The sequence below is a fragment of the Ornithodoros turicata genome, chromosome 4, assembly GCF_037126465.1.
Source record: "Ornithodoros turicata isolate Travis chromosome 4, ASM3712646v1, whole genome shotgun sequence".
Classification (NCBI taxonomy): domain Eukaryota; kingdom Metazoa; phylum Arthropoda; class Arachnida; order Ixodida; family Argasidae; genus Ornithodoros; species Ornithodoros turicata.
Genome location: NC_088204.1, coordinates 36086483 through 36113159, shown reverse-complemented (window position 1 = coordinate 36113159; position 26677 = coordinate 36086483). Strand labels below are relative to the sequence as shown.

The following is a 26677-nucleotide window of genomic DNA, read 5'->3' as shown; positions in this document are numbered from 1 at the left end:
TCGCGACTTGTACAATTTCGGTGTACGCGGTCGTATGCTCCGGTGCATCGCAAATTTTCTACAGGACAGAACTTTTAGAGTCCAGTTGGGCACATCACTCTCACGTTCTTTTATTCAGGAGAACGGTGTCCCACAGGGTTCCGTTCTGAGTGTCACACTCTTCATAGTCAAAATGAACTCTATTGTGCACGCTATTCCGCCATCCGTCATGTACTCACTATACGTTGACGATGTTCAGATATCTTGTTCGTCTACAAGCATTTCAAGATGTGAGAGACAACTCCAGCTCTGTGTGAACAAATTAGCAAAATGGTCATCTGAGAATGGATTTAATTTCTCACCTGAGAAAACGGTTTGCGTACCCTTCTCAAGAGTAAGGGGTATGTTTCCTGAGCCAGAACTTAAAATGAATGGCCAAGATATTACGGTCAAATCTGAGCATAAATTCCTGGGTATACTTTTTGACCGCAAGCTCACTTTCAACCCTCACATAAGGAACCTAAAAAGTAAATGTGGGAAATCGCTGAACATTCTCAAAATCTTGTCACATAGATCCTGGGGTGCAGACCGTGAGGTTCTGCGTCGCATCTACACATCTTGCATCCGTTCCAAGCTTGACTATGGATCTGTCGTGTACGGCTCTGCACGAAAGTCCGTCTTGAGAGCTCTAGACCCTGTCCACCACCAGGGACTGCGACTGGTCTTGGGAGCGTTTCGCACATCGCCGGTCGAGAGTCTCTATGTGGAGTGCAACGAGTGGTCATTAGAAAGGCGGAGGTTTTACCTTGCCTCCACATATGCACTAAAAGTACGAAGTTATCCACAGCACCCAGCTATCTCTTGTGTTACTCAGACACGCTGCAAACAGTTATTTCTTAACAAACCGTCATGTACACCTCCTTTCAGCTTGCGAATCCTGCAGGAAATTGAAACACACGGTTTTTCAGAGTACGATTCTACGCCTGTAGGAACTAGTGGGAGGATTGCTCCATGGCAACCACCGCCCGAACACAATACATCTTTGTTGCAGTACAAGAAACACGAAACCCCCACAGCCGTACTCCTGCAAGAGTTTCTGTCTATAAAAGAAGGTTTTGGGGACCATGTCGCATTTTACACAGATGGTTCCAGAACGGACACCGGTGTCTCATGTGCAATGGTTACAGACAGATCTTGTAGATCGCATCGATTGCCAAACACAACTTCCATCTTCACTGCAGAAGTGTATGGCGTAATCTTGGCACTTAATCATATACTACGACTTTCCATCAGGTCCTCAGTTGTGTATACTGATTCACTTAGTTGCCTGCAGGCTATATGTAGCCTGCAACCACCAAAAAACCTCCTCGTTCTTCGAGCAAAACACCTGTCTAGCCGCATAATTAACACAGGTCTTTCCTTGACACTTTGCTGGGTGCCCAGCCACGTCGGGATACCCGGTAACGAGCTCGCGGACACAGCGGCTACCAACGCACTCTCAGGTGACATAACCCCCTTTGACGTACCAGCTCAGGATCTGAGGTCTGCCTTGCGTAGAGCAATTAACTTAAAATGGCAACATGACTGGGACACACAGACAAATAATAAATTACATTTGATCAAGTGCAATGTAGGTAAGCCTGCAGAAGTTTTCAAAGAGAGGCTTTATGAAGTAGTCATGTCTCGTTTGCGTATCGGCCACACATTTCTCACACATGGATTTTTAATTCTCCAGACGGACCCACCTCAGTGTGTGCACTGTGCTGAGCAGTTGTCTATTCTTCACATTCTCATCAGCTGCCCTCTCCAGGAACATCATCGCCAAATTCATTTTTCTGAGTTCTACCAGTATAGAATTCCTCTTCACCCAGCCCTTTTGCTGGGCGATGAGCCGCTTGTAAGTTTTAGCAGAGTTTACAAGTTTTTTAGGGACACTGGATACCTAAGAGATATCTGAATTCACATATATTTTTTATGTTTATATCAGTTTTAAATTCATCGTTATCTTTTAACTGGTAAAGAGATCATATATCACAGTATTGGCGCATTATAGCCTTAGTTGCTCATGCGCCATAAAAACCCGAATCATCATCATCATCAAATGGAAATATGATATGGCACTGATGAAATAATACGCTGCCCAACAGGTGAACTTGGAGAGAATGCCACCTCACGAACAAAGACAGAGATGATGTTGTTACTGCTTCAGTCACGAAAGCCCACATGTAAGACACCTTGTAAATGGAAATATGATATGGCACTGATGAAATAATACGCTGCCCAACAGGTGAACTTAGAGAGAATGCCACCTCACGAACAAAGACAGAGATGATGTTGTTACTGCTTCAGTCACGAAAGCCCACATGTAAGACACCTTGTAAATGGAAATATGATATGGCACTGATGAAATAATACGCTGCACAACAGGTGAACTTGGAGAGAATGCCACCTCACGAACAAAGACAGAGATGATGTTGTTACTGCTTCAGTCACGAAAGCCCACATGTAAGACACCTTGTAAATGGAAATATGATATGGCACTGATGAAATAATACGCTGCCCAACAGGTGAACTTGGAGAGAATGCCACCTCACGAACAAAGACAGAGATGATGATGTTACTGCTTCAATCACGAATGCCCACGTGTAAGACACATTATAAATGGAAATATGATATGGCACTGATGAAATAATACGCTGCCCAACAGGTGAACTTGGAGAGAATGCCACCTCACGAACAAAGACAGAGATGATGTTGTTACTGCTTCAGTCACGAAAGCCCACATGTAAGACACCTTGTAAATGGAAATATGATATGGTACTGATGAAATAATACGCTGCCCAACAGGTGAACTTGGAGAGAATGCCACCTCACGAACAAAGACAGAGATGATGTTGTTACTGCTTCAGTCACGAAAGCCCACATGTAAGACACCTTGTAAATGGAAATATGATATGGTACTGATGAAATAATACGCTGCCCAACAGGTGAACTTGGAGAGAATGCCACCTCACGAACAAAGACAGAGATGATGTTGTTACTGCTTCAGTCACGAAAGCCCACATGTAAGACACCTTGTAAATGGAAATATGATATGGCACTGATGAAATAATACGCTGCCCAACAGGTGAACTTGGAGAGAATGCCACCTCACGAACAAAGACAGAGATGATGTTGTTACTGCTTCAGTCACGAAAGCCCACATGTAAGACACCTTGTAAATGGAAATATGATATGGCACTGATGAAATAATACGCTGCCCAACAGGTGAACTTGGAGAGAATGCCACCTCACGAACAAAGACAGAGATGATGTTGTTACTGCTTCAGTCACGAAAGCCCACATGTAAGACACCTTGTAAATGGAAATATGATATGGCACTGATGAAATAATACGCTGCCCAACAGGTGAACTTGGAGAGAATGCCACCTTACGAACAAAGACAGAGATGATGATGTTACTGCTTCAATCACGAATGCCCACGTGTAAGACACCTTGTAAATGGAAATATGATATGGCACTGATGAAATTGTATGGGGAGTTTCATGAGTGATCATGACAGTGGTACTGCCTCAGTTACAGATGTCTACGTGTATGTCATGAACCGCAAACAACTTTATTTTCGACATTGGAGAGTGGGGAGTTTCATCGCCACAGGCGATACTTTACCCCATTGCTGGATGGAATGGGGGGAATAAAATAACGAGCCCCTTCACAATAACGATCGAAGTCCGATGGTGTCCAGAAATGTCAGAAGAGCTTTGAGCGCAGAGCGTTGCTGGGCTGGATTGGGCCAGGGACCAAGCAATTTCGATAGGGAGAAAGGGCGAGAGTCCAGCTGACGAAGAGACTCTGAGAGTGTGGTTCGGGAAGGTTCGTAGTGAGGGCAATGAAGAAGAATGTGCTCCAGATCCTCAAGAGCACCACAGTGGCAGCAGGTGGGAGAGTCAACTTGCCTCAAGCGGTGACGCCACTGAGCTGTAAAGGCCACATCGAGGCGCATTCGGAGGATTAATGCAGCATCTTGACGAGAGGTGTTTCGTGGCATGCGGAAAGCGAGCGTGGGATCAACTCTGTTCAACATGGAGGGGGGAAGAATGTCGGTGGTGGCGGGAAGCCAGGGGTGTCACTAGACGTCGCAGAATGGAACGGCGGTTTCCTCTCAGCAGAACAATACGGGTCCGTTTCCGATACGAGAGTGCTGCTTCTGCGGCGCTGTCGGCCTGCTCGTTCCCCACGACACCACAGTGGGCTGGAACCCACTGGACAACTAGCCTGTGGCCTGCGGCGTAGATAGTGTGGTAAGCCATTAGCACGTCTGTGACTAGGGGTGCGGATGGGCCTCGTATGCCGGAATTTTCAATTGCTTGAAGAGCAGATTTGGAGTCTGTAAAGACTGCCCATTCCCGGGGTGGAAAATCAGCGATGTGTTGTAGAAAGAAAAGAATGGCATAGAGTTCCGCAGCTGTGGAGGAGCTTGGATGTGAGAGGCGTCTTCCGTGCACGATGCCTTCGGATGGAATGACGAAGGCTGAGGCGGACTTGTTGTTTCGGGATGCGCCATCAGTATATGCTGCCGTAAACGTAGAAAACTTCGCGTCTACCAGAGCATGAAAATGGGCTCGGAGGACTTGAGGGGGGACCTGATCTCTTCTTTCCAGAAGATTTGGGAGGCGTACAAAAGTGGGCGGTACCGGTAGAGACCAGGGGGCTTCCGGCGGTATAGTGTCCTTAGTTATGAAGCCAGTGAGAGTCTGGCGTGTCCTCTTCGCTACTCGATAGAAGTCGCTTTCAGGGCGGTATCGAATTTTCCTGAGTAGCGGGTGGCGGGGAATGTGAGCACGCAAACGGAGGTAGTGCCGAGCCGTTTCCCGTTCACGGAGAACTTCAATCGGGAGCTCACCAGCTTCAGCCAGTACTTGCCGTGTTTCAGCCATTCTGGGAACTCCGAGGCATCGACGAAGGCTTCGAGCAAACAGGGACCGAAGTGTATTTAATGAAGTTGTTGATATGCAGAATAGGAAGGCTGTAAAGCACAGTTGCCCTCACCAATGCCGCGTGAACCGCGAGCAGGGAACGCTGATCACAGCCCCATCCTGAGCCAGAAAGATGTTGAATTGCTGGGAGCCATCGCTGCACTTTAGTTTCAAGATGTTTAATGTGCCGAGCCCAGCGCAAGTCCGAGTCGATTACCACGCCAATGAAGCGGTGAAAGCGTACCGGGTCAAGCTTCTTTAAGCCAAGCCAAAGAGGGAAATTGGCCATAGCTTTACGCGTGAAAGGGAGCTCGACACACTTTTCGGGTGAAAGGTCCATCCCGAGGTGCGTGAGGTACGTATGGATATTGTTTAAAGCGAGCTGCAGGCGGCGCTGGAGAGCCGGGCGTGATTTTCGTACTGTCCAAAGGGCGACGTCATCTGCATAGACGGAGAACGACACTTTGCGAGGAATTACTGATTGTAGGCCGGCCATCACCACGTTAAAGAGTGTCGGGCTGAGAATGCTTCCTTGGGGGACTCCTTGAGGAACAGGATGCTGAGGGCTTTGGCCTTGGGACGTACGGACAGCGACAGTTCGGTCCGTAAGGAAGTCTTGGAGCCAGATGTAGAGCCGACCGGATACTCCAAACGAGTGCAAGGCGTGCAGCACACAAATGTGCGAGACGGTATCATATGCGCGCTTGATGTCGAGGAAGACCGATCGGACGATCCGTCGATGGGCTCGAGCATGTTGAACTGTGGAGACTAGGTGGAGAACTGGATCCATGGAGCCTCGGTGGCGACGAAATCCAGCCATTTCGTGAGGGAACGCACGTTGTTTTTCAAGCCACCAGTCGAGGCGATGCAAAACCATTCTCTCCGTCAGTTTCCCCATACAGCTTGTCAGGCTCACCGGGCGAAAGGAGGATAGGGAATTTGGGGGCTTGCCTGGTTTCAGGATGGGAACAACCAATGCCTCCTTCCATGTATGTGGTAAAGATCCTTGTTGCCAAGACGTATTATAGACATGAAGGAGAGCTTGGAGTGACCGCCCGTCAAGGTTTCGTAGGGCGGCATAGGTGATTTTATCGGGCCCAGGGGACGAGGCGGCGTTCACAAGCTTCAACGCTGCCTTTAGCTCGATTAGTGTGAAGTCGCGGTCCATAACTTCCGGGGGATGGGGCCAGTCGTGGTGAAGTTCAGCCGTCAAACTGTGGACAAAACTGCGGTGTAGGGGCGTGGTCGAGGCAGCCGCCGGAGTCGTTACTACCACACAGAAGTCCGTCGCAAGCGTGTTTTCGTCTACACGCTGAACGACAGCCAAGGCCGCGAGAGGATTCTTTTGAGGGGGCGCCTCCTTCAGAGATCGGATTGTCCGCCAGATCTTCGTGGCCGGATCAAACGGTGAAAGGTGGTGGCAAAACTTACGCCAACGCTTCCTGTCCTCGTTTTTAAGTTCTCGTGTTACTGTAGCTTTCATCCGGCGGTATTCCACAATGTCCGTAAGTTGCCCTGTCCGACGAGCCGTTCTTTCTGCTCGGCGACGTAATGCTCTAAGGTGATTAATGGCTGGGGAATGGCCGACATGGCCTGTTACGCTTTTAGACATGACCACCGCGTCCTGAATACCGCGGGTAATTGCTTGAGAGAGAGCCTCTGGGGACATACCGGTATGCACAGATGTTCTGAGGCCCGCACGAAAACGTCTCCAGTTTGTGAAAGAAATCAGTCCAGCAGTGGCTGAGAGGGGCAGTCTGTCGTGCGAAATATATAGAGGAAAATGATCGCTACCTCTAGTGTCGACGTCCGTAGCGCACGACAAGTGGCGAATTATGTCGCTTGAGCACCACGAGAGGTCCAATACATCAAGTGATGTTGGGGATCGCATGTAAGTAGGCTCGCGGTTGTTCAGCAGGCACATGTTATTATTCTCCATTGCCTCCAACAATCTCCTTCCCCTACTGTCCGTCCTTCGGCTTCCCCAGGCCGAGTGATGTGCATTGAAGTCCCCTAGCACAAGCGCCGGGGCTTCCAGAGAACCAAGTAAGCGTTCGAAGTCACTCCACGGGACCTGTACCGCGGGACGGATATAGATACTGACGACCGTTAGCAGCATGGGGCCAAGGCGGATCCTGCAGGTGACGTAATCATAAGAGCGATGACAAACTGAGCCGATGGGTGCAGCAACGAGGTCATTGCGAACGTATAGCGCTGCTCTGCTCTCAGGGGAATCATGAGAGCGACAGATTCTGTATCCATTAACACGATGTGTACAATCCATGCCGTGTTCGCATATAGCTATGAAAGGGAACTTGTACTGTTGTAGATGTAATTTAAAATCTGGGAGCTTGTTACGCAGGCTTCGAGGATTCCACTGCATAGCCAGGGCCTCTTTATACAATTCCGTCATGCTGATGCGAAGATAATGCCTCCAGTGCCAGAAGCGCTTGAACCTCGGGCAGTTGCGACGCACCAGGAAAAGCAGAGACAATGGCCTTAAGGGCAGCGAGTACCGCTGAGAAGAGTCCCAGAGAAGGCATATATTGAGAGGCTGATGAGGGTAACTGTCGCCTCGAGCGTGCTGGTTCCGTCACACTGGCGTAAGTGTTTGTAATCTGTCTTGTTGGACGAGGAGGAGGAGGCGGTGGGCTTGTGATAGGCGTAGCCGCGACTGTGTTCAGCGACCCTCGTTCAGCTGGTGCAGATCGAGGGGGTAGTGCAGGAAATTCTTGTGCATTTGTACGAGACGGGACTGTGGCACTAGCATCCCTAGGAGCGTCAGACGGAAGTCGTAGGGTCCGGTCTTGGTGCCTCTTGGTGGCGGCGGTCTTGACAGGACATAAAGAAAATGATGCGGGATGGCTGGATTTGCAGTTAGCACACTTTGGCTCTCTCTTATTGTTGCAGTCTGTTCTCCGGTGAGGTCCTGCCCAGATGCCACACCGTGTAGAACCTCGGCAATTCCGTGCAATATGGCCAAATCGTTGGCAGTTATAACACTGTATGGGGCCTTCTATGTACTCTTGGACTGTGAAGGTCTGAAACCCAAGGGCAATTCGGGGAGGAAGACGGATTGTAGGTTCAAAAGTCAGGATAACGCTCCGTAACGGGGTAAACACATCACTGCCATCTTCTGCTATGGAATGCCGAACCTGTCGCCGTGCAGATAAAACCCCTGCGTCTTTAAGGTAGAGCACGAGGTCGTCGTTCGAATACTCTCTTGGAACATCATATATCTTGCCCATATTTCTGGCGTACGATTGGGGTATTGATGGTATCACCGGAATCCCAGCTAAGCACTTAGCAGACAACAGGTTGCGGGCGGCTGCTTCGGACCGTACGGAGACGAAGAGAGAACCATCTCGGTGGAAACGGTGGTGCATAACCTGTTGTTGGGTTAGCAGGCGTATCTCACTAGCGACCGCATTAGGATTCACCTTCCAGAAGGAGTAGTCAGTAGTTGCTGGTCGAAACAGTATGGGAATACCGCCGGCTCGGTTCTTCTTGTAGGTGACAGTGGTGAACGGGTCATGAAGTGAAGTGGCAAGGTTGCCATCGTTCATCGCATCTGTCTGCTGAGGAGCTGGCGGTGCCGAAGTGTCCATGGTGTTATCGGGAACATTCACGATGTGTGGGTTGTTGGGGTCACCAGAGGAAGGGCTCCCTACCCGTTGGCGTTTGGCAGGGCTGACGGGGACCTGTTGACCTGTGGTAGGTGTCATAGAGACGTTGGACCTCCCGTCCAGATTACGGCGGGACCACGGATAATTTGAACCATTTGTGTTCCATTGGAGTGCAGCAGAAAGTTTCAACACAAGACGCTGGAAGCAATCTTTACTTCCCACATGTCGCTACAGTCATCTGAAGAATGAGAGGTATGATCACTTTTCTAGTCATGGCTACGTGAAGGTAAAAAAAAAAAGGTTAATTACCTATCATGTGCGCTCCCCAATTTGTATTCGTTTGAACATTGTGCCCATCATAATTACAGAGCTTCCTGCTTCGATGTTGGTTTGTGCAGGAGTTGCAGATCGAAGTCATTGGAGTTCAAAATCCGCTGGCAGCTGAACGGAACTGTTTGAGAAGAGTATCAAATCACTGTCAAATTCCATTTATATATTATGAGCAATTACAGATTAACAATTCAACCTCAAAACGTGTAAAAAACATTAGTACTGTAAGCTTATGTGGAGCCTGCTGCATCCATTGTTTTGGTGTTTATAGATTATATGAAGGTTTCTGCAAATATTTGTTACGAGGCCTGGTTTTAGATCCTGAAATGTCAGTGACTTTGTATGTTTACTTGTGTACATGTTCAGAGACCATGCTGCCAAATGTAATGAAGTTCTAGAATAAATTTTTATCGCATTATGCTTGGATATATCTCTATGAATGATCTGCTATAGCATGTTTTTTGCTTCAAAACGGCAACCGCCGGCACCGCGGACAACGGGATGCCGCGCAACAGCAAACACTACAACGTACGTGGTGAACTGACATATTTTTGATAGTTGTGAATGGCATGCCACATACACGACATCATTTACCACGTTTTTTGCAACAAGCATTGTCCCAGAATTCAAAAGTTGCCTAAAAACAACATCCCCATACTGTATGTACACGCACTGTACTGTACTGTATCTGTGTGCGTTGCACGCGCTCCTGCTCCAAATCACGCAAGATATATCATTACGAAAATAAGAATATATATTTGTAAAGAATGAATGTACTACGATGGAACAAAAGCTCCATTACGTACTCGACGTCTTCTGTGTCACACAGTGCCCCGTCGTAGCGGCAGCATAGCCACTGGTCCGTCTCGGCAGTACTGTCAGCAAGCACCCAATTACCTACATAATTGTGAACATTTTTAGAGTCTAAACTGAGACAAATTGCAGGAAAAAAAAAAACAAGGTGGAGGGATGTCTTACCTGTCCGATGCGTTCTGCGCTCGCCGTTCTCAAGAGTGCTGCTCGATCTGACACCAATGCTTTCCGTGTTGGAAAATGGCAGCGCTTCGGTAAAGGAAGGCTGTCGGTCACAAATATTCATGCGGTTTTCGACTCAGCCTCCTGCCAAGCAGTAGCTTCGATAGGCATGCCTGCGTTCGTGGTTTGCATGGCGGTTTTGGTGCTATGGAGCCGCCGCCGTCAGCTGAGCGATTGGGAATCTCGCCGGCAAGTCCAATTACGTCACAGGAAGCAGGTGACGGCGAAGCGGGAAAGGGCTGTTTAAACCGGAAGCCGGCATTTGGTTTCGGAGTCGATGTTTTCGATGTTGTTTTTTTTAAACACGAACGAATTCTGCGAAACTTTTCAGGTGTTTTCTTCTAGGAAGGCATCTCGAAGTTGATACCACATTTACTTCACAATTCCGGATTCTTCGCGGACACCACCTTTAAAGAAGTAGTTTTAACTACCTCGCCTGAAAAGTAGTTGAATTACTAGTTAAACTACTCCATCCCGAAGTAGTTAGTAGTTATACTTAAACTACTGTAGAAGTAGTTAGTGGCCATCACTGCTCAAAACTCTCTTCATAGAAAAGAAGAAAGGCATGACCCTTATATCGAACAAGGGAACACGAAACTAGAATCGACATCTGCATCATTGAACCACGAGCCCAGAATGTTGTCATCGTGAGGGACCAAGACGCAACGGCTTTGGAACGCACACTCAGCAGCCGTTACTTCTTTGGTCGTGTAAAAAAAAAGAAGAACAAAAACAAATAAAAAAAGCTGGGGCATACTACAAGTGCCACGGAAAGAACCGTAGAAGACAAGTTCGCCTTTCATGCCTGACATGAACGCTTTCGAAGAGGACGATACTTTGTGGGGAACAAATTTCTCGAAATACAAGCACAAAGGCACGCCAATGTATTTGAAACGGCGAAAATTAGTATCACATACACACACACACACACAAAAGAAACTGACGCCCTTGCGCTTCATTCCAGTTGTACACCATCGTGGGACCTCTCATAGAAGTACCTAGTGTTGACACGTCTTTCTAAAGCTCAGGGCCAACGAATATTCCAAGTGAAATGCATAGCTTCATTGAAGGGTAGCGTGTAAGCCGTTCAAGTCAACTTGAGGAGGGTGTGTCGTGCAATTCTGGAAATGATTGAAATATCAGAATCACGAAAAAATCAGTTCACATGGCGAGGGTAATCCGCAGCGCTTCCAATTCAAAATGACGACCTGTATTGCGATGAAACTAGAGTGAGTGATATGCTAATATATATGTACAGGGGGTGTCCCTTGAGACTGACCAGAATTTTATTAAATTCGTGGTTTGCTTTTCTTTCCAAAAAGTCGTTGAATATATCTATTCCAGACGGGGCCTACTCAATGGTGGTGGTGTATCACTAATTAGTGCAACCGTTGATTACGTTTATAATGAATCTTCGCAATTCCTGAAAACAAGTTGAACGCGCAATTCCAGATTTGTAGAGCACAACCCTGAGAAGTCTAGTCAGCAAGAATCGAAACAGTAGCACTTTGCTGTGCCCTTAAAAAATATGCGAAAATTCACTATCGTCGAGCGTTGCGCGAGTTCGGCGGCCGCTTTTTCTTATCGCTCTCTCACTGTCAAGCTCTGACAACACTGACATCACGACGTTCATCAAAACATGAGGCGCCCCCGCTTCCTAGCATCCTGGTAGATATCGTTGTTGTTCTTGTGTAAAATCTGGTAGAACGTACACACTTGTCGAGCAGCTGAATCGGTGATTTTATTTTTGTTATCTCCGAGGCAATACATTGGTAGTTGCCTAACATTTATCATATCAAATCGCAAACTGCCTTGGGCAGTGTTGAGCGGATCGAACGAGATAATGACGGAAAGAAAATCAAAGACAGCATGTTTTATGATAAAGTAGACTGAGAAACGGCATCACTAATTCTCCTCACGCTTACTTCTGGGGAGAAAGAGGGCTGTTCCATGATTTCAGGAACAACCTGATGTCAGTTGAAAAGGAGTGACACCGAGACGGGGAGAGGAGAAATTGGCCGCAAAATCCTCACAATGCTCAATTATTTTGTATTTTCGCACATTTTTTACTAGTGCACAAAAAGGCGCTGTGGTTTCGGTTGTTGTGGGGTAGGCACTCCAGGGTTGTACTCTCCATCTTTGCAATTACTCGGTGAACGGATTCTCACTAATCACAAAAGGTTAATTACGAAAATTAATTAATGGCTGCGCTATTTACTGATACACCACAACCATTGAGTAGATCTCGTCCGGAATAGATATTCAACGACTTTTGCGAACAAAAAGTCAATAGCGGATTTAATAAAATTTAGTCGGTCTTACGTCACGTAGCCTGTACTTATGACAATAACCTCGCATGGTATTTTAAATATATTCATATATTTTGGTACCTAGAACGAGTTATCCCGTAAGGAGATCACGGCCTTGCACAATGATGAGAACGAAAGTTTTGGTGAGTTAGGAAATAAAGGAAGTTTAAGCCAAATGTCCGAAATTTATGCTAAATGATTGACGTGTATTTACACTGCAAGAAACACGCGTGGCAGTTCATCTTAATTCCCTTTACCATTAGAGCGCGTTGAAGCTGACCCGCATCATTGGTTCCGTCGTCACATCGACCTCGAATAAAGATTTGATGAGTTGCGCCTTCACAGGGAACAAAGGACGCTTAAGCCAAAAGTTCGAAATTCATGTTAAAGGATTGACAATCATCTACATTGCAACAAACACGCGCGGCACTGTGCAAAACTGGGATTCCTGTAACGGTGAACTAAGTCGGAGTGCGACGGAAATTCATTTGCTATTCACACATTAAGTGCACAGGCGATCGCAGAGCATTACCGCAACTAAATCAGACCGAACAGCATGCAATATAACATAGAGCCAGTACGGCATTATTAAGCCAAAACTCTGACGCTCTTGCCCTGCCGTTATTCTCATAACTCCCACTACAAAAAGAAAATAGTAAATAAATAAATAAAATAATATTTAAAAAACTAAGCAGTCCGGGGATCGAACCACAGACCTCAAAAGCTATCAACAACCAACATCCCCACCAGTGGGCCAACACCAACACCGCCCGTTGCTATCACCTTGGGGAATGAAGATACAGACGCTTCGCAGGCCACACTGAGCTTCTCAACACTTCTTTTGTCGTGGGAACGACATTGGAGCGGCCCACAGTTGCGCACACAGTTGCAAAGCGTAACAGACAACTTCGCCTTTCATGTCTGACATGGGCATTTTCTCCAGAACCCATTGTTTTGGCCAAGTACGAGAAAAATAGCACACCAATGCATTCTACCACGAAGCCAGCACGGCGAAAATAAGTCTTCCAGGAACAAAACTGACGTTCTTGCGCTTCCACTCCACTTCTCCGCCATCGAAGGACCTCTCACAGAAACACCCATGTGTGGGCATTTCTTTCTAAGGCTTAGTATCAACAGATATTCTAACAAAACCAGATGGAATGCATTGCTTCAATAGAGGGCAGCGAGTACGCCGGTCAAGCCAACTTTAAGAAGCTGTGCCCTGTACTTCTGGGAATGCTTTGGGAAGTGTGGGAAACTTCTCTACCTTCTGTCCCTCAAAGGACGGTTGTCCCACTCTTGGGGTCGTCCCCGACCCGTTCAACCTCCCGGAGGAAGTACAGACAACATCGTAAGGAAAAAAGCAATGGTTTATTTTACCATTCGATGCACACCGCAGGCTGGCTCGGCTCAGTTCCGTGACCCAGCTCCTCCCGGGAAAATGTCCCTCGCTTTCTTCGCTCGTCCTTTTAACGTGGCAATCGCGCCATTCCAGCGCCCTCACTTTGGCACGTGTGTGGTCCCCCTCCGATTGCGAGTGACTAATCTAATACTGATAACTTCTGTTGCTCGAGATAACCCGTGGTGGCTTTGATACAACCTGCTGTGAATCCTGACTTTCCCCCACCTCAAAACAGGACGTGCCGTCTCGGCACATAGTCTGGCCCCCAAAATCCAAAAACTAAGCACAAACCGGTGCAAGGTCCAAAAACACTACGGGCACAGCCAGACACACCATGAACAGTACAAAACACTTCAAAGTCCGCTTCAGAGGAGGTCTTCAGTGATGTCAATCAGGATGTCGTCCGCTGCTGGTGCAGGCCCGACGCGCTGGAGTAGCTCTGGTCTGTGGCGCTGGATTACTGCGAGCGCTGCTTCCACATCTGCTTCTCTGATCCTGACGGTTCTTGCAGCCTCCGTTCGCATACGGTGGAGAGCGCCTCGTGGGTGGGCCGATCGATGCATTTCGGGCACCCCGCACGCTGGACACAAGACGCGGCGCTCCTCATCCGTATACGAAACGAGGGGATCCGCCGGGTTTCGATCCTCCAGAGTCAAGCCTCGGAAAGGTGTAGGCGTCGATGCGGGGTCCGCACCCCTCAGGGGCCGCGGCTGGGAGGCCCATCTGGAGCGTGTGATGCCCAGAAAACTGGGGCGCCGTGGTGGACAACCGTCCAAGTTGCCACCGAACGATGAGATCCATGTGTACCTCTGGAACCAGGGGTGCCGTCCATAGCTGAGGAGTCCCGGCGTCGGTTGCTGGGGGGCTGAGACTGCCTGTGTGGGGCTCTTCGGCGGCGAAGATTGGACATGCCTGCTACGAAAAAAGAAATTACCGTAAAAAGGAAAATGTGGTCAGGGTGCATCTCCTGGCCAAGGGGGTCTGTCAAGCCCTCAGTCAAGAAACTAGTGAATTTCGTTAAAACGAAAATCACCCCGAATATTCGGATGCCATACTAGATCGAGAGCACTGGATTCTAGTGACCGATGCAAAGGCTGCTACCCACGCGACCTGTAAGGACGCACGATGTAGGGAGCATGATATCATTCGCTTAATCCGACTGCGCGTCGGCACTCAAGCAAGATTACCCTCCGTCGAACACGCACAACGCGGTTCTGACGCCTGATCCGGCGTAGGCGGGGGTGGTAATTCGACTTCAGCTAAGAGGTCGCCTTGTATAGCACGAACCTCTTACGCCATCCTTCCCGGCTGGTGAAGTGACGGGCTCGAAAATTGGGCGAACGCGTGAGTGGCACTGACGAATAGCCGATGCGACTTTCCGCGCTTCAGTCGCAGAGGAAACAACCCTACTGAACGGCCGAAGTGAAGCCCGAACAAATTCTACACGGCCCTCGTCGCAAAGCTGAGTACGCTTATGCAGCTCCTTTCGGAAACGGCGTTCGTAATCCGGCGGGAGAAATTCGTTCATGAACCGTGCTGGGAGTCATGGAATGACCTGTACCTCGGCTGCAGCAGATGCCCGCGAACGGCCTCTCCGAGCGTGCCGCCAGCGCAGCTGACGCGGCGTCAGGTAGCGGTAGCGCGTGCACTGCGGACGCTAACCTGTGCGGAGTCGTGGATGAGACGCAATCGATAGTTCCAGTTCATCGGACTGTCGCGCAAGTCCTACAGGTGCTACTGCGACTAGCCCAGGCGTCTTTCGGGAGCAGGACCGCGGATCTGCAAGGACCTTAGTCTTCCTCCGTAAGTCGCAGCTGCGTAGCGGCCTACGATCGACTAACCCGGGCAGCAGAGAGCTGGTCACGAAGAGCGGAACCGAAAAGAACAAAGTGCAACGACTTATCCTCGGGCGCCATGCCACAACATTTCCAAAACAAACGTACATCCTCCAGGTGAACAGGCTCGGGTCTCATGTTCGGCGCCATTTTGTGGGAAACTTATCTACCTTCTGTCCCTCAAAGGACGGTAGTCCGACTCTTGGGGTCTTCCCCGACCCGTTCACCCTCCCGGAGGAAGTACAGACAACATCGTAAGGAACAAAGCAATGGTTTATTTTACCATCCGATGCACACCGCAGGCTGGCTCGGCTGCCTTCCGTGACCCAGCTCCTCCCGGGAATGTCCCTTGGGGGGGGGGGGGGAGTCGTAGAAAAAGGGGAAGAACAGAATGAAGTCTGCCTGCACTCATAAGGCGGCAAGTTTCACTGTTATGGAAAGGGGAGGGGAGGAGGTGGGAAAGTAAAAAAAAAAGCAATATAGTAGGGGGGGGATGCATCAAGATAGTTCCACACTGGCTGCGAAGGCTAGCAGCTCGTCCCGGGCAGCTCTACGGCAAAGTGCTGATCCTTGGGGATACACGACGTCTTCAAATGTGTCTCTGGGAAGGTTCAGGGCTTTGTACTTGTGCAGCATCGCTTCTCTGGCGGTCTTGTGGTCGGGGCAATGCATCATGACGTGCTCGAGGTCCCCGTGAACGGAACAGGAGTCGCAGTGTGGAGAGGGAGCAAAACCCATCTTGTGCAGGAGTGCTGGTGTTAGCACGGACTTTGTTCTTAGTCGGTGAAGCAGAACCGCCTGTCTCCTCTTCAGGTCTCTTGTCGGCAAAGGTTGCTGGAAGATTGCCGCTGCTGGGATGGCAGCAAGCCGGACCTTCTGAATGTGCCTTGAAAATCGCATTTTGTTGATGTCAGGATCATGCGGCGCTGGCTTGTTTGGTGGTTCAGTGTGGGCAGCAGCAGCGACAGAATCAGCCTTTTCATTCGCATTTATTCCGACGTGTGAAATGTCCCTTGCTTTCTTCGCTCCTCCTTTTAACGTGGCAATCGCGCCACTCCAGCGCCCTCACTTTGGCACGTGTGTGGTCCCCCTCCGATAGCGAGCGACTAATCTAATACTGATAACTTATGTTGCTCGAGATAACCCGTGGCGGCTTTGATACAACCTGCTGTGAATTCCGACACTCTAATTGAGGTGGGGGGAATCCCCTCGGGAGCCACGCGGCCGGAACGGTTCCGGTGAGGTTGCTGTGCGACGATGAGGAGGAGCTGACCGCGGGCACAATGGTGAGGTTACCAATAAACCTTCTTTGCTGCTTAATAGTTTTTGTGTAGTTCTTCCGGAGGGCGACTGACTCGAGGAAGCCCCGAGGGTGTGACTGTCGGCCGGCCAAGGCCGGGACGGTGTTTTTCCCACAGAAGTTATCATCAGTGTTTCCACTATAATTACGTGAACACGCACTGTTGTGTTGTCAGATGTTCTTAAAACCGAATGGCAATTGTCGATAAACAAAAAGTCTACTGCTAAAATTTGCTCAAATACGTTAACACAAACGAATTCATCGAACAGCGACATCTTAGTAATTAATATGACAAGAGATTACACTTCAAAATTCGTGTTCCACCCGCGGGCGCATAATGTACCAATCATGCTCTCAAAAGTGTATCTAACTCAAGAACTGAAGTCAAAAGCAGTTACTAAATCTAAATATGCAGCAAAAAGTTCAACGGATGCGTAAAGGTAACTTCCCTTCTACACACCGCTGCAACGCGGAGAAGCCACTTTGACTGTTTCCTAAATTTGGCATCTGGGCCAAGTTTGCCGCACAAGGGAACCGCAGACGATTGAGTGACTCTGGCACTCCTTCCAAATGTTGAATCTAGTGGTACCCTACAATGCATATCCACGGTAATATTACGGTGCGTCCTACATTACCAGAGATATGAAGCGATGAAATCGTCTCCTGCGTGAAAATACCCATACCTCCCATGTATTCACGGTCCGAAAAGCGGGATGTCTGGGGAACCAAAGGTATTTCATGTATAATGATATTTTTCGTTTGTATAAGGTTAGAATAGGTGTCAGAACGTGTATCCTCGGGAATATTACGATACCTTGGATAGAACAGCTGCTACAGCACTTTTCTATTGTCTTGGTGGCAAGTTTCACTCAATGGCCGCGAGAGGGCGCAAGGCGTCGCTGTCCACGAAAGCTGGGAATGTGTGTGAAGATATCCACCCCTGAATTTTGATATGCAAATTAGCCGGAACCACAGTGACCCGGAACACAGTTGGTACAGCCCTCATTTCACGTCAGAGGGCCACGTGAGTTTGGTGCGATCGAGATGATTGGAGTAGGTGCCCAGATAAGCCTCTGTTGACAAAGGTGATGCGCTTCTCAGGCGCGCTTGTTCAGTTTCAGCTCATTTGCATATGAAAATTCGGGGGTGGATATATTCACGTACGTGCATGTTTCAGGATTTTTTAAACGTGGAATGGCTTTTTTGGCTTTTGGCCCTTGGCTTTGGCCTTTTAAAAATGACGGGGCCGGTTTTTATAAAAATTCCGTAAAAATCAAAACAAACACCCTGTATATACATTGTGGACGCCACAAGGGGGCGACGTATCTGTACAGCAGGCAAGGGCGAGAGCCGTGACCCCCTCTCCCCGGAACTGCTTAAAAAGAAGCGAGCGCGGGAAAAAGACAGAGGTGTGTACGCCGCAGACTGGAGCTGAACTGCTGATAAGCATGTAAGGAATAAAAGTTGGATTGCTGCATTTCTTGGTTGTGTCCGTGTTCTCGGGAAGCTGTAAGACGGAACGGCAGGGAAACCCCGGTGGGGTTTAGGGAAGGATAGCCCACGAATTGGCGCCCACACGTGGGGCCCGACCCGTCTTGCCGCACTCCCGAGGGCACTGACAGAAAAGTATTTGTAGTGTTGTTAGTAGCATTTGTCGCCCGTGCCCTTCGCTCGCTGTCGCTTTTGCTGTTTATTTGTAGTTCGGGAGTGTGCGTTTGCTGGCCATGCCGCCCAAGAGGCCCCCTCTCGAGCCCGTCTGCGAGGACGACCCGCCAGTAGCGGAGGACCTGCTTCGGCAGATGACAGCTCTCTGCGCTTTATTGTCGCAGCAGCTCCCCAGCAGCACGTCCGCCGCCCAGCCGGCCTCGGAACCCCCGCTACGCCTGAACCTGACGATACCGACATTTTCGGGCTACAGCGACGCCAAGTCCGTCGAAGATTTTCTCGCGGCCCTGGAGGCTTACCAGACAGCCGTGGGAGCAACCGACGAAGCCGTCCTGCGCCGGATACTACCCGCTGCATTGGTAAGCTCAGCTGCTGTGTGGCGCCGGTCTCAACCCGCATTTCCGTCTATGACCGAATTTCAGCGCCTGTTTCGGGAGGAATTTTTGCCCCCGGATTATGCAATGCGTATGCGCGAGGAACTCATGGCTCGAACGCAGCACGCGGAGGAGAGCCTGTTGGAATATACCCGGGCAATCCAAGAGCTGTACCGCAGAGCTGAACCGCTCGCGACGGAAAGCGACAAGGTGGCCCGCGCTATTCGCCAATGTCACCCTCGTTTTAAGCCTTATTTGCGGGGGCGAAGCTTTTCTTCGCTCGATGACCTCGCTAAAGAAGCCCGTCTCATCCAAGCAGATTTGTTGGCGGAATTGCAGTACCGCCCACCGCCTAGGCCGGAACAAACGCTGGGGCCTAGCTGCGCATGGAACGGGCCGAGACAGTCGTTAGACGCGGAACTAAACCCCCGTGGGACTGTTGGAACACACGGCGGTTCGTCCGCCGGGCCAGTTTACCGTTCTTTGGATCCCTTTGCATATGAGCAAAGGAACCGAGCGAGGTCGGCACGAGCAGAGCCGCGCGAGCGCGAAGTCGGTGATGCACGTCATGCACCACGGCAGGACAGGCGCGACTCTAGAGCAAGTAATAACGCAGGAACACAACCCCGTTGTTACGGTTGCGGTGAACGCGGTCATTTTCGTCGTAACTGCCCGCGGCAGACCACTACTACCCCCAGACAACCCCCGCAGGGAAACCCGAGACTCCGGCGGCGGTAATTGGGAATGACTCAGTTCTGTCGTCGGCTGCTGAAAATGTCGATAAGAAGCAAGCGAATTCTAACCATGGCTATCTTGTCTGATAACGTAGTGGCCTCGATCCAGCTCTCATGTCGAGCGCAAGATGACATATGCAACATCGGACCGTTTATCGTGGCGCGCGTTCTGAGTAAGGACGTTGCGGCTTTGGTGGACACTGGAGCGGCTGTATCCCTGATAGGTGACACCATCCACGATTGGTGCCGGGAGCGGAACATTTCCGTACGGACGACCAGGACCTGCCTACGGCTCGCATCAGGTGCAGTGGTACCAGCCGGAGGAGCAGTACGTCTCACTTTGACCGTCGACGGACAACGTGTCAGACAACGCTTCATCTACCTGCCCGGATTGGCAGGACTAATAATCCAGGTACGCGACTTCATTATCCGGATGGGACTCGTCCTGGACTTACGTCGCGGAGGCTACCAGCATGCAAGCGGTACTACCTTCTACCCCTTCATGGAGTGGACGACGCCGGAAACGGAGCAGAACCGGACTGATGAGGAGACCTAGGATCCCGGAGCTGGACAATCTACGTCCGTTGAGCTATTTTCCGGAGCAGAACACCTAACAGCGACGGTCGTACCCGCTGTTTTGGAGGACGTCCTGAAACGATTTCCAGGAAGCCCAGACCAGCGACGCATTGCGGCATTCTCCTGTATGTTCACAGAGAGACCACGTCTAACCCATGCATTGGAGCACCGGATAGAAACCGGTGACGCAAGGCCCTGGCGATGTAATCCTCGGCCTTTGAGTGTGCATAAGAGCAAGCTCCTCGATGCTGCGCTGGATGAAATGATCGAGACCGGTGCTGTGAGACCTTCTCGCAGCCCTTGGGCTTTTCCGGTGGTTCTTGCGCCGAAAAAGTATGGAACGGCAAGGTTGTGCGTGGATTACCGCCGACTGAACGAGGTGACGGTAAGAGATTCATACCCTTTTCCCTCGATAGACTCGATCATGTATTCGTTGGGATCCGCCCACGTGTTTACAACATTGAACTGCAGTAGAGGATTCCTGCAGATTCCGATAGCACTGGATGATGTTGAGAAAACAGCATTTACCTGTCACAGGGGATTATTTGAATTTGTCCGACTGCCCTTTTGGGCTGTCTAATTCTCCCGCTAGTTTTCAGCGAGTGATGGACGAGGTGCTCGGCGATGCGAAATACAATTTCGCTATGGCGTACATGGATGACGTAGTAATTTTTTCACGTCCATTCCAGGAACACCTTTCTCATTTGAAAGTGGTGTTCGAACGCATGCAAGCTGCAGGATTGACTGTCAATCCCCGGAAGATGCAGTTGGCTACCAACAGCATCGATCTCCTCGGGTTCAAGGTGGAGTCCGGCACGGTCAGGCCGAACGAGGACAAGCTGAAGGCTATCCTTGAGTACCCCCACCCGACGGATGTGAAAAGCTTGCAGCGCTTCCTCGGTATGATTGGCTTTTATAGACAGTTTATACCGCGATGCGCAGACCTAACGCAACCGCTAACTTGGCTTTTGCGGAAGGGAGCACGATGGTCGTGGGGTCCAGCGCAGGAACAGGCGTTTATCTCTCTCGCTAAAGCGATTGCGGAAACTACCCGCTTGTATCTCCCAGACCTAAATCGCCCATTTGTACTCCAAACAGATGCGAGCGATTACGGCCTTGGTGCAGTCTTGTTACAAGAGCATCACGGTGAACTCCAGCCCGTGGCATTTGCAAGCCGTACGCTGACGCCTCCCGAACGCAATTACAGCGTGACGGAGAAGGAGTGCCTAGCAATCATGTTCGCACTACATAAGTTCGACATGTATTTGGATGGTGCGAAATTCACTATTCAAACTGACCATCAGGCACTGTCCTGGTTAAAGCGGTTGAAAAACCCAGCCGGACGGCTCGCACGTTGGAGTTTAACGTTGCAGCGATATGACTTCTCCTTGGAATACCTGAAGGGAACCTCAAATAAGGCGGCAGACGCGTTATCTCGAGCACCGTTGCCCCTTGAGGACGTCGTTATTCCGCAGGAGCTTGTGGCCGCGGTTAACCAGACTGTCACGGAGGAGGAGCTCTCGTGGGGACAGATTGTAAGCACCCTAAGCGCACAGCTAACTCCGGTCACTTACAGGCTCGAGCGTTGCAGCGACAACGAGGAAACGGGCCCCGTCCACGTACAAGACCTCAAGACCTTCAGCCAGCGCATATCGGACAACGGCAGGCGGGAGGAGGACCACGATCGAGCATCGCAAGCCCGCTCTCCCCCTAGGGCCGGTCCCCCTAGGGCCGGTCAACCATCCCCCCAAGAGACTACTACCCAGGGCGGGGTTCCCGGGATTACCCGCTATAACCTTCGCCCACGTAAGCGACCGAGGTGACGTTTTTCGTTTTTCTGATGCAGGCCCCGAGCGAGGTCCCGCACTCCACGAGACCAACGAAGCCGAGCCCAGGGCCACGACGCCCGTCCGCCCTCTTATGGTGCGACTCCTTGCAACCGCCCTACCTGTCACGTTGCGACCTGGACGGTTCTCCGAGGGGACACCAGTGTCTCCTTCGTATCCCGCAGACGCTGACGCGACCAGGCCCGACCTCTTCGAGGGGACCCAGTTGCCCAGGTCCCCGAGCCCTTCCAAGGACTCACCCTCCAGGACAGACACCCTACTGAGCCGCCGGCCATCTATAGCCCGGAAGAGAGGCGTCGCCTCTGTCCTCTTTGTGGGGTGCCACAAGTCAGCCCGGAAGCTCATCGGGCGGGGACTCTCCACCTCACCCGTGCGCAGCAGCAAGCATCCGCAGCAACTCCCATGCTTGGACTTCAAGACTTGGAAGCCGCATTGGCCCTGGTGGGGCGCTACCAACCCCATCTTCTCACCTGGACACCAGTTCGGGTCCGCCCGCAAGATGAACGGATTTTGGACCTCCCCGACTTCCCGGACATCTAACTTTTTTTTGGGAGGGGAAGATGTGGACGCCACAAGGGGGCGACGTATCTGTACAGCAGGGAAGGGCGAGAGCCGTGACCCCCTCTCCCCGGAACTGCTTAAAAAGAAGCGAGCGCAGGAAAAAGACAGAGGTGTGTACGCCGCAGACTGGAGCTGAACTGCTGATAAGTATGTAAGGAATAAAAGTTGGATTGCTGCATTTCTTGGTTGTGTCCGTGTTCTCGGGAGGCTGTAAGACGGAACGGCAGGGAAAGCCCGGTGGGGTTTAGGGAAGGATATCCCACAACATAAGAGTTAAACATAGAATGCATTTAAACGTAACTATTGTCTCCTTCTTGATGCTGGGGAAATGTCTCTCTCTTGCTTAACAGCATGGTTGCCAACCATTATTCTATTGGTAGGCTGCTCTATATGCATGATTATGGCAGGTGATTGAAACTCAGCTTCGTGTTTTGCCCATATTTGTATAAAGGATAAATGCACTGATGTGTACAGAGAGCCAGGTAATACTCAAGGTATATGCTATAAGTGTTGTCTACAGGTTTGGTCCGTCTTGCGGATGTGAATGTAATCGCTAAACTGGTCGTTGTACGAACAACGAACAGGCAGTTGAGGAAACATCATAATTACTTTCCTGAAGCCTTTCTGCTGCTTGTTCACATGCTTTGATTGGCTTCGAGAAATATTAGTTACGTGAAAATGTTGTGTATGTGCGCACGGCTATGCTTGATAATGGCAACACATTCCCAATGGAGCTCACCTCCTGGTCGTGGCTGCTGAGATCCCGAAAGGTGCCTGTAGAACGTCGCCGTGTTAGTCTTCGTTCTCTTGCATTGTCGTCATGTTTATTCCAAACGAACATGCTCTTCACCACCTTGCATAGAAATGGAAGTTCAGCTTCAGCGATAACGGACAAGAAAACACAGAACAAAGCTACATATAACAATAACGCAATAAATATATACCAAATGCATACAAAAAACAATTGTAGTATTCTGCGAATGGTGGCTCCAAAGGCTTCTCTTTTTAATTGCGTCCGGGAGTGGGGGAAATTTTCTATGTATTTCTATGTATTTTGCCAGGGAAAGTCAGCCAGAAACGGCTTGATATTCCTTGTTTCCGAGGTACCTATAACCTTACCTTTCTTCTTGCGTGCGGTTTTCATTGTGTCACGTTGCTGCAGTTGTATGCGATTGTGATGTTCTAACTCGTTAAGTAAGGGCCGTGAGACAGGCGGCACCAAAGGCGAACCAATCCTAGTTCAAGTCTCTCTTTCAAGTCGTCGTTTCAAGTTTACGTTACATCCATTGCAGTTTCACCTTTTTTTCTTTTTTGTTATGACTTACGACACTGCTTTGCTACTGACTGCGGAGGCAACGCACCATGGTGTGAAATCAGGCCCTGGAGATGCAAGGGTCGAGCAGCTGCATGGCCGCTTGTTGTTGGTAGCCAAGGTCGTGCTGAAGACTGGGAGGTTGTGGGTTCTAATCCTACCACCGGCTGCGCTGCCTGACGTTTTCCCTTGGTTTGCCGAATACTTTCCCATTGAGTTCCCTCTTCAGTCTGCCCAGGACGCATACTAGCCCCCGTCCCCCACTCCTTCCTGCTGTCCTCTCTCCATGTGTCCACATCTGTGTGCCACTCATAACCACAGTTGCTTTGTGGTACTAACACATAATTAAAAAAAGATGCTAAGGCTGGCCCTGTCTTCATGTGTCCATGGGTGGCATGGTATATATGTGAACCGGTAACAGGGCATTAGCAACAAAACCAAGTTCACTTGCAGAAGACGAACATTCACGGGAAAGAAGGAATATGGGTGTTGGAATATCAGTTTGTGGTCCTATATGCTCCGCATTGCACATTGAGTGCAGATGCAAGCACAATGGAGTCACACTGTGCAGCGGGGTAATCCGTTCCTCACCTACAGATGTAGGTCTTTCAATGCGGGTGGATGAATCAAGCCAGTTGCTCCAGGAACTGCCATGTAACTCCTTGAATTCCAGGGCGTAAATTATCCATGTATTCAACTATACAGCAGCCCATAGGGTTTCAAAATAGCAAGTTGCTGTGAAACGATGACCATTTTAGTCCATTCATCTGTGTTTGTAGCCTCAGTGTGAGTTCCATTTCCATGCTAACACCCCCGAAGTCTATCCACTGATATCTCAGTATAAATATCGAATCGTCTTTCTGCAATACAAATGTATGTGAACAACAACAACAAAAGAAAAAAAAGACAGATAGATTCGAGGCAATCTTTCTTACCGTCCCAAATATTTTCTCCATGTGAGGCACCAGGGGCAGCCCAACAGGCCACTAATATGTCCGTGGCTCCCAACAGAAACACAAATGGAATGTTCTTTGGGGCCCACAGCGAATGTCGTCACGTTGCCACACGAGTTCGCCGACACTCTTAATTGCCGAACTTCCACACGAATATCACGATGTCGGCACCTCTTCGGGTGTTCTTCTGGTTGGCGTTGCCACTCCGCAAGTTGGCTCCACCTGCTTCATCTCATTATCGAAACAGATTTAGTGGGGCAATGCAGGCTGCCATGGCCTACAAACTACACAGCTGACTGCGTAATATCACACCACATAGTTTGAGGTACGTCATAGGCTGAGTTAAGATGATGGCTGTAGCTACCTTGAATTCCACTACCATCACCGTCACAGTTTGTGGCAGCGTGGATCATTCTATGATGCCGTCGGCTGTCGTCACATGAATCTTGAACAATCAAACAGCGACAGTGCAAAGGGATTGGTGGCGCGAACTGTCGCCTGTTCTACCATAATGTAGGTCGTGGTACGACAAATGGCTCGTTGACTCCTAAGTTTGCCTACAGTGCACTGGTATACATATTCTAGTTCACCGTAGTTTACCATGGTTTACCAAGCACCTTCATTTCGATCCTTTTGATTCCAAGAAATTTTAATAATATGACGGTTCCTGTTTCAAATTTTAATTTACATTTGATGACAATGCTGAGAATGTATATAATTTTAAAAATTATGTTACTTCAGTTGGTTCAGTGGTTTCGAGTGTAATCCCATTTTGCTCCAGATATGCGTGTGTGTTCGAATCCCCTGCCGCTTGTGCCAACACACATTTCTTCGGTTGCCTCGGACGTAAGGCCGATGTTGGCAGTTACCTTGGAAGTTGGCCCAAGACGCATATCCTCCCTCCGTTGCCTGCCAGAGCAAAGCAGTACACCCAAACACCACCACCGCGGCACGATTTATGCTGCCACATAATGGTCAGCATATTTTAAACACTTATTCTTTACTATTCGGGCCCTTCCTCTTGGCGTTCCACGAAAATTTGCGGAATTGTGGGTCTGGGAAGATGAGGTATTGTGAAATTTAGCGATTCTTGAGGACATCATTGAATCTATAGATTTTATTTTCATCATTTGATGATATGATGGAGGAGGAACAGAAAAGAGCTGTAAGAACAGCTTGAAACAGGGAGTTCAGTGAGAACTCGATCGACTCTCATCATATCATGACGCTTCTAGTCAACTGTAATTATATAGATTTGACCTGGAATGGGACGCAGCCTTCCTCAACTGATCAGCCTTTTTCATAATATTTTGAATATATTCAAAATATCAGCCTGCTTTAGAAATAACGAGCGCGAGTGTATATGCTCACGCTCGTTATTTCTAAAGCAGACTTCACCCCGCACACGTAAGCACTACCTGAAGCCACCTTTACGGGACAATTTGAAGATGGTGCAGCGGTTATAACTTGCATGCAATGGTTTAGCTGAATTTTTTTTAACAGTTTAGTTGCATGATACTTAACGGTTATAGTAATGGTATAAGTAGTCCATTCGTACCTCCTATTATCTTGTGGTGTTTGATGCCTGAAATCATTAAAGGGGCCGTAAACAGATACAAAAGGTGCACATTTCTTTGTGTTATATTATTGGAACTTAGGCCGTGAAAACTCCTTGCAATTACTAACGCTGAAAAACAAAAGGCTCTTGCATACGGATGAAATATTCACTGCATTCTTTCGCATTTTAGCTCCGCCCCACGCTCTAACTTTACGTCATTTTGACGTAGCGCTTTCCCCACCAATTACGATTGAGTGTTCCACGTACGATTTTATTTCAAATGCGGAATTGGACTAGATGAACGT

The 26677-nt window shown here is 49.4% G+C and overlaps 1 protein-coding gene and 2 long non-coding RNA genes across 3 annotated transcripts; all 3 read left to right on the top strand.

The window, feature by feature from the left end:
- The first annotated feature begins 2308 nt into the window (after positions 1 to 2308).
- LOC135392994 (uncharacterized) lies at positions 2309 to 2581 on the top strand. Its single transcript, XR_010422361.1, has 3 exons — positions 2309 to 2344; positions 2407 to 2484; positions 2547 to 2581. It is a non-coding gene; the product is annotated as an uncharacterized LOC135392994 (long non-coding RNA).
- A 531-nt stretch (positions 2582 to 3112) lies between these two features.
- Positions 3113 to 3413, top strand: LOC135392992 (uncharacterized). Its single transcript, XR_010422360.1, has 3 exons — positions 3113 to 3184; positions 3247 to 3324; positions 3387 to 3413. It is a non-coding gene; the product is annotated as an uncharacterized LOC135392992 (long non-coding RNA).
- Positions 3414 to 18331: 14918 nt separating this feature from the next.
- On the top strand, positions 18332 to 22691 carry LOC135392991 (uncharacterized). The gene is made up of 2 exons (XM_064623602.1): positions 18332 to 18816; positions 21988 to 22691. Exons 1-2 carry the CDS (start codon positions 18517 to 18519, stop codon positions 22249 to 22251), a joined length of 564 nt encoding a protein of 187 aa, XP_064479672.1. The 5' UTR covers positions 18332 to 18516; the 3' UTR covers positions 22252 to 22691.
- The last annotated feature ends 3986 nt before the right edge of the window (positions 22692 to 26677 follow it).

Coding starts and splice junctions, on each gene's coding strand:
- LOC135392991 (XM_064623602.1), top strand. CDS start 18,517: ATGCCGCCCAAGAGGCCCCCTCTCGAGCCCGTCTGCGAGGACGACCCG. Junction 18,817..21,987: donor GGATACTACCCGCTGCATTG/GTAAGCTCAGCT, acceptor TTTCTGATGCAG/GCCCCGAGCGAGGTCCCGCA.